This window comes from Merops nubicus, unplaced genomic scaffold (genome assembly GCF_000691845.1).
Source record: "Merops nubicus isolate BGI_N331 unplaced genomic scaffold, ASM69184v1 scaffold9860, whole genome shotgun sequence".
Lineage (NCBI taxonomy): Eukaryota > Metazoa > Chordata > Aves > Coraciiformes > Meropidae > Merops > Merops nubicus.
The window spans coordinates 1-8449 of record NW_008583533.1 but is presented as its reverse complement, the minus strand read 5'-3'; the positions used below and the strand labels follow the sequence as shown (position 1 = coordinate 8449).

At 45.8% G+C, this 8449-nt stretch overlaps 1 protein-coding gene across 1 annotated transcript in view; it reads right to left on the bottom strand.

The window, feature by feature from the left end:
- Window positions 1-8444, bottom strand: part of GPR157 (G protein-coupled receptor 157) — a gene marked incomplete at its 5' end in the record, with an annotated part of 9521 nt that extends 1077 nt beyond the window's left edge. The window contains 2 exons of the mRNA XM_008941104.1: window positions 2206-2419; window positions 8216-8444. Coding sequence (XP_008939352.1) covers window positions 2206-2419; window positions 8216-8444 — 443 coding nt within the window. The remainder of the gene's footprint in view (window positions 1-2205; window positions 2420-8215) is intronic.
- Window positions 8445-8449: the final 5 nt, after the last annotated feature.

The following is an 8449-nucleotide window of genomic DNA, read 5'->3' as shown; positions in this document are numbered from 1 at the left end:
GCTGAAGGTAAGGAGGGGCAGGTAAAGAATAGGGCCCTGATCAGAGTCCCACTACAGCTTTGTATCAGCAAACATTCCTATATAGTTGCCCAGAAATTAGGTCATAATCATGTAAAAAAACCCATCCCCCTGGTGTTCCTCAAAACAGTTTTGCTGGGCTGGTGGCCTGGCCCCATTGCTGCTGGCTTTACCCACTTGGTAAATGCAAGGCTGAGGATTTACCCCTGGGAAGATGTCTTCATAAATATATATATGGAGAGAAGTCCTGTTCATCCTTCAAGTTATTCAAACTTTTGGCTTTTACCACAGCCAGCAAGTTCCACAAAGAACTTGGACCCCTCTGAACCAGTCCTTCAGTGTGTTTGTGTAGAACCTGCTGCCTGATTTTGACTATATACTGTCAGCAATGACATTCCACGGATTTGGATGAGGTAACAAACCTCTCTATGGCAGCACATGTAGAAAAAAAATAAGGGATCTGTGCCCCGTGTGGGGGTGGTTGGAGGTGTAAGCTCCACGAGACCTTCCTAAGGCAGTGGATGCACTCAGACTCCTGGCTGAGGGACAGCAGGTCACCACAGCACACAGCAGCTGCTGGACACATGGTGCTGAACAGCAGGATGTTCACGGGAGCAAAGTGATGAATTCTCAGATGAACTGACCTGCAGAACACTATTCCTCCTACCACCAGGGCTGCAGAGCAGGCACAGCTTTGAGGCATGGTCTTGTCCTTCACTCCAGTACTCCCAGTGCTGACACCTTACTTCCTCCAGAACAGAGCTGTATGACAACACTGCACCATGGCCCGAGTCAAACCCCACCGAGGGCTTCAGCTGCAGGGTCCCATCCATTCCCACAGGCTTTTCCATGTGGAAAGCCCCTAGTACACACCCTGCATGGCCCCCACATCAGCTACTTTCAGAACTTCTCCCGCTCCTCAGACAGTGCAGGAGCCACTACTGCAAAACCCACATTAATCCAGCTCAAACCCAGCCCTGGTTGCCTACTGCTTCCCATGGAAGCGGGAGACCTCCTGCCAGTAACGAGGCTTAGTGAGCAAGCTATGAGGCTTGGCAAAACCCCTAGTGATGAGAAGAGAGATGCTCCAGCCCTCAGACCCCCAAGGATGAGAGCAGTAACAGTTGCCTGCCCCCAGCACTGCTCCTGTCAGAGGGTGAGGGCTGGGAGTGGAGACCAGAAGGCTGAGTGCCCAGGAATCCCTGGCAGAGGCAGAGGGCAGGAGCCTGGCCAGGTGGGGGTCTGGTTTCCAGGCAGTCACACTATCTTTGGCAGCTGCTGGAACACAGCGTCCTGTCTGATTCATATCAGGTGATGGTGACAGGCCAACCCTTCCCAGTCCCCCTTTCCCAGGACCCTTAGGACTGTTTAAAACTGTGTTCTTCTCCCAGCTTGTCTGCAGGATCCTTCCCTAACCAGATTTGTGCTTACCCTGAGCTAGAGCTGCCATGGCTACACCACAGCAAGCAGGATTGCACTGGCAGCATTTTCTAGGACACAGATGTGGAGTTTTTTCCCCCTAATACAACTTGTATTAAAAAAGGAATCTCTAGGTGATGTTTCCTTCTGCCACTCAATGTAGATTTCTCCATTATGCAAATATTGTCCTAGATGCCAGGATTCTTTGTGTTCACAAAGAACAGCAGCAAATAAGCCTCTGAGTTCTGAACTCCTCCTAGGACAGGGTATCTTCCCATACTGTGTATGCAAATGGTGCCTCATGTATGCATATAGTGCCCCAAATGGGGCTTTCTGCTGCTAGATTGAAGCAAGTATTTATAAATGCAAATGATCATCAGAGAGCCTACAATGACTGAGGCTGGGCAAGTCCAGACACCAGTCTCAGGCTTGGTTCAAGTGGAACTGTGGAAGACTGATTAAAACTGAATTTTGTCCTTCACATCCTGTTCCAGTTCTTCCTGTAGGATTTACATCTCACTCAGGCACATCCCCTAACTCTCCTCAGTTTCCAAAAGGCTTTGAGTCTCTTGTGCTAAGTGAGGGAGTGATGATGCTGCAGGCTGCTCGACAGGGTGTCCTGCTTCTCCCTGGGTACGTTTCAGCTCAGCACATTTTAGCACTGTTTGAAACAATTCCTGCCTCTATAGCTGCTAAACCTTCAGAGCATGGGAGGATATAATCACACAGCCAGTCTGCAGCCTAAGCTGAGAGCAGCAAGATACTCACCGCTCTGTTAATGTGCTTCTTGATGAGGATGTAGAGCACTGGCAAAGTGACATAGGCCAGGATCTCCCAAACTTTCCCCGTTAACAACATCCACAAGACCCGATCCTCTGCATCCAAGTTGACCCAACACCAGCCCACAGAAACATTGGAGGCATCATAACCAATCTTCTTCAGAGCAACGGCTGCCACAGTAATGCCAAGGGGCACTCCCCAGCTGAGGAAAGAACAGGAAGAGCAAGGTTGGACCAAGAACATGCTCAATTTAAGCCCCTCCACACCACAGGGAAAATGAGCAACAGACCAAGAGATTCTTCATCAGAGAGGATGCCAACACATCTTCCAGAACATCGACACTCCTGCATCAGGGTGAAGGGAAGTGACAAACACTATCTGACAGCATGTGAATGTGGACTGCAAATCCACTTCCCCATTCCCCTTCTCCATTCTCTCCTGGGTACAGGTGAAGTCGAGGATTTGACAAGGCCAGAGCAGGTACAGTGTGAGCAGGGTGTAGGACCCAGCCATTCAAGAGCAGGTTGGCTGGTTCAGAGCTTTCAGAACACAAGCCAGGAATCAGAACGTGGGATTTGGTAAGTGACACTTGGCATATAAAAGACCAGCACACAGTGAAGTCCACAGTTTTATTCCATCTGTGATTGTTTTTAAATGGAGGTGTAGTCAAGATTTTGGGAGCAAAAGGATAATTTCTGAAGGACAATGGGCAAGCTTCTTCCCAAGGAAAAGCACTGGCATTATGAGCAAAAAGCTAAGAAAGCAAAGAGGAGCAATATTCACCTAATTTGGAGCTGTGTTTTGACTTTTGCTTCTCTCTTGACATCAGAGGCAAATATAGGGAAGCATTTAGAAGAAAAATAGCTATGGTGACACACAAATTAAGTTGCTCAGCAACTTGAGCTGCCCACAAAAAAACACGAGGCAGAACTGAAAGATTTCATGAGCCCAAATGTAAAACCCCTCAGCCCCTTTCTGGGTGCTGCTGATAGCCAGGACTTGACAGGCAGTCCCCTGCCTGTGATGTACAAGTCACTCCACAACAGAAAAGCTGCCCTGAACTCAACCAAACACATCACCTCCCCTTCCCAGATTCATCCTCAGAGGAAGGGTCTGTGGGGCCTTCAGAGGGACAAGGGACAGTTCTTCAGCAAATGACAGAAATGCTTCAGAGTACTCAGATTGAGTTTCCAGCATAACCCTCCTGGTCTCTCCAGATGCAAAGAAAACAAAGCCATTACTGTACTGCTCTCAATCTCTCCCTGGTTCACACTAATCTTTCACTGACAGCCCAGGGCAGCTGCAGAACATGAAAAGGATCTTCTTCCTAAAATCAGTTTCACGTGCATCAGACTATATAGGCAACCAGCAGTTGCCTAAACCAGATTATCTGAAATTCCACAGCACAACTGAAAAATCAAGAGATAATCCCATATTAGGTTTCAAAACTATCCCATTTCCCACTCAATGCCTGGGTTCACCTACTCACAAAACCAACCAAATGTCAATATAATGCTGTAAAAAAAAAAATTCAGAGTCAACCTTTTAGCATGTTGAGAACATCTTGTTTCAATGTTCAGTTCAGAACAGCCAGTGCTAATCCAAGTGCTGTTATTTAAGGACAGTTCTGCTGCAGGAAGCCCTCCCTGTGCTATTATCAGAGCAGGCTTTCTAAAAGCATTCCATGCATTGCCACCACTATGGATGTTTCTACCCAACTCAAGACTCCTTCTGGTAAAACTGGTGAGCTGAAAACAAGGGTTACAGATGCAAAAAACATTCACATTTCAGTGCACTTGGAAAAACTGACCACCAAGGTAACGAATTCAAGAGAACTGGCACTTCCTTAAAGAAACCATGTTAAGGCACACAAGCACAAATAAGTACAGCACCAAGAAGGAAGTGTATTAAGAAACTAATTTGCCTAAATAATGATCTCCACAGTGACCTGAAACTGAAAGAATTACATGAGAAGACAAAACCAGGTCAAATTAATATGTGTGACTGCAAAAAGAGAACAGCCCAAGTACGTACAGAAAAAATAGAGAGGCCACATTAGGAAATAACTGACCACTAGGCCAGGGACTTAAAAAATCTTCAAGTATCTAACTAGTAAAAGGAAGAATGTGGAAGAAAACTGCCACATAACAGACAGTTGTCACTGAAACAGTGTATGGACATCAGATGGCTTTTACAACACACACCAAGGACAAAGGATTACCAACTCAAAGTGAAGTTAGCAACTAGAAAGTAGTCAGACATTTCAGTGAACTTCTTCAGGTCCATTTTAGAAAACTGGGAAGGAGAACTGAGACTGGTGATTTCATTATTCTTAAGAACCCCTCAATGACAGATTCCCAAGGACTGGAAAATATCAGTGCTTTATACCCATCTAGAAGAGCAGAGTAACAGAAGAATCAGAGTATTATACTCCCAATGTGTATGTAAAGACTGGAATAAAAAGGTCCAAGATAACAAATTTTACTGTGAGCCCCAAAGACTGTACAGTTCTGCAGGCTGTGCCTCTCAAAAGCACATTTGGATCTAAATAAAATCAGCATGAGAGAAGGGAAAGATGACTGCTGGCACCTCTGTAGCAAGGCTGGCAATCCCACCCCCAAGGCAGATGCAACAGCACTTATCTCCCTCATATACCCTGGCAATCTACTCACAAAAACACATACAACCCAGGACATATTTCCACATTAACACCACTGCTGCATTTCTACAAGGTAAGACAAGGACCCTTGAGCTACAGCACCTGGGAGCTCAGGCTGTATTGGTTTTCTTGTCCTCAGCAATCCCCTTTTCTGATTTACAGTGCACAGCTGCTTTTCCTTTTCCCCAGATGCTCTTAGAAGCAGGGAAGATTTGCAGTCACCTGCCTGCACAGGTTAGACAACAAGCCCTCCTTCCAGCAAGCCTGCAGGAAATTCCTTCTAGGGACAGGAATTTTTACTCTGTAAAGAAAGAAAAATCAATCTTCTGGATATACCAGCTGATTTCAGAGAAGAGCTCTGAGCACACATTGCAAGCAGAACCCCAGACTAAGTCTTCTCCAATTTAATGTTCACCTTTACCCCCCCTGCCCCCACACTCAAACACTAAGCAGTCTGCAGTGGTACAGACCCAGCAGAGACTCCTCCCAGAAAAGCATGTAAGAATTTAACAGCTCACACTTCAGCTGGCCTGACCTATAGCCTTTCATAAACTAAATGATAAAGCCACAGCAAGTTTGGAGATATCCCTGCACTTCACAGGCAGCTTAGAGACTTAAGCCCAGTTTTGAAAATTTATACTGGGACTGTCACAGTCACACGTGAATCAGTGTTTTAGGGATTCAGATGTGCAATGCAGGACATGAAAGAATCCCCAGATACTCCATGGACATGCATACATGTTTTTAAGTGCAGATATAAGAATACACACACATTTTACTTGTATATATAAATAAGCATCTATATACTTATGTCCATCTGCTTAGCCTGGTCATGAAACACAAGCACTGCAGAGGTTGACAGCAATTGTTATCAAAAGCAAAGCAAGAAACAATCCCAAGGTGGGTTTGGTCCATTCCTCACCCTGAGTTTGGATCAACTACTCACAGCGAAGATGACATAACCCACCTAATTGATACTTAGTATTTAGAAAAGCAGAACAAGGGAGGTAGCCTGGAAATGTATGCTCTGGATGCCAGAACTTACACCTTACAACTACATAAATATTTTCAAAGGTAACTGCAAGCTTGTTTTCAAAGCTCATCTGAGCTCAACAAGTTTCAAAACAAAGCCTGTAGTTTTCTAGTCTAGCAAAGAGGTGGATGTGTTACCACATGAATCAATAAGGAACAAACCTGTTTGACAGGTTTGATCCAGTGTGACATCCTAATTTCCATGAAAACAAAATTTCAGGTACTAACTTCCAACATATATTTAGGCAGCTCCACTCAGCTAAAGAACAGCTTCTGATTATACTCAACATTAAAAAGGTATTCAAGTCATCTTGACCAACACTTGCTCTTTATGAGTAACTGTTTGTGAAGAACAGGGAACATGCCTGACAAAAACTCCATCCTGCTTTCCTGAGTGTCTCTCAAAGACTTTTCACACCATGGTTGCTGCATGACAGCATTAGGAACCTATCAAACCAAGAGGGGAACAAAACCCACAGGTTTTTGCCTAGAAAAAAATACTGAAAAATTACCTTTAAATCCTGAAAACATCATTCACTTTCTGTCACCTTTCCTTTTGCCCTCATCTGCTTTCTGCAATTAGTGTAGGTGCTTGTATCTTTTTGTATCAGTAGTAGCAGTTCCTATCTGCCTGGTACTAAAAGTTTTCTAGGCTAACAGCACCACAGGGGGACTTTGAAGCACTGAGAAGTTTAAGAAGGAGCCATCTCCAAGCTTTATGCCCAGAATTTTATTTTATGATTGAGTTCTCAAGCAATGATAAAAGTGCAGGGAAAGAAAAGGAAGGTGTGTCACAAGGGGATGGGCAGAGAACAGGTCCTCACTTGTTTTCTCTGGCTTTTCACACAGATCATAGAGCAGGAAGAAGCTTTAAACAGTGGCTCCACACAGGATGGGAGACGTTCACAAAGCAGAACCTGCAATAGGTCTTTGATGAAGCCTTCTATACTGCCTACTAAGTAGTGAAGCTGATCAATACCAAGACCAGAAGATGCCATTTTATTTTTACTGCAAAGACCTGAAAATAAACCTAGCAAATTCCCCCAGAGGAAGTTCAGTTTCAACACTCCCTTCCTCTCTGTCACAGGGTTAGAGCAATCTTTGAGGCCACTTGCAGTTTTAAACCCGTGCACAGATTGCAGCCAACATTATTTCAGCACATCTGCCTCTTTCCTTCCACTCTTCCCTCCTCTCCATGATTTTTATAGTACCATTTTCTACTCACTTGAAATGAAATAAACTCCACTGCCTCACTGCATCTTATTTGAACTCCCACAGCCTGTTGTACCCAGATGCATGTGCAGTCACCTGAGGCTTCCTCACACACAGACCTCACTGTCAAGCATCACCTAGAACAGGTAGGGCAGGAACTGAAGTTCCTCCCTGACTCACAATTAACCTCAGTGTCTTTCTCTGGCTCACCCTTACCTGGACTTAGTAACTAATTCAGTCATACCCCAAATGATGCTGTTTGAAAAGTTGGCAAATATTTGACTAAAGAAAATTCAAAAGAAAAACCAAAGAAAATTCAGTACTTGGTCTGATGCCTTTTTTTCCAAACCAGGTCATTCCTCTTATAATTTATTCCAAAAGCTGGGCAGCACAGAGGACTAAGGGATCACTGTTTTGCTCAGCGTGGAGGTAGCACATGATTCCACAAGCTCCAATTGCATAATGAAAGCTTTTGCTAGACACGATGTGGAAAATGGGCTCTCTAAATAGCAAAACTGAGACGGCCAGCCACACCGTGGTCTGTTGTGTTTTCAGTCGGACATGCCAGAACAACCTTCCCAGGGCTCTTCCAGCAGCCTCCTCACTTGTAGGCTGCATTCTCCTGCACGGATTGGATTTCAGCAACCTGCCTGGGGAAAGGGGAAGGATCTACAGACCAGGCTGACAGCAGGCAGCCAAGAATCTGAGGAAACAGCTCAAATGCAGGAGTTTTGGCAACACCAGCAGACGGGTATTGCAAGCACAAGCTTCATGGCATTATGTCTAGGATGTCAGAGCAGAAGCCAGGATTTTCAGTCATCAGCTCTTACCAGAGATTTTTCTGCGGGACCTTAAGTAAAGAATTTTAGGTTTTCCACATCTCTATTCCTTCTCTTTGGAGGAGGGGAATAAGCAGGGCCGGTTAGTTAAAAGACGGCAAAATCCTTATTTAAAAGGAACTCGAGAAGGGCACGCTGCCCTTAAGAAAAGAGCAGGTGACTCCAGCAACCATCCGAGTGCTGCAGCGCGGAGCAGAGCGTGCCTCGGGGAGCAGCGGTGGCCGCGGGGTCCACCCCTCGGGCGGGAAGAGCCGACGGGACCCCCCTCACGACATGGAAGCCGCAGAGCAAGCCCGTGCCTGTGGGCGAGCCCCTCACTATGGTGATATAGAGGTAAAGGGCAATGGCCATGGTCCAGAAGAAGGAGCTGGTGTTGGAGAAGGTGGAGAGGGCACCCTGCAGCACGCAGTCCCAGGAGGTCTTGTCGAAGTCCTGCAGCACCCCGTAGAAGTAGGAGAGGGCCGAGAGGAGATCCGCCAGCGACAGGTAG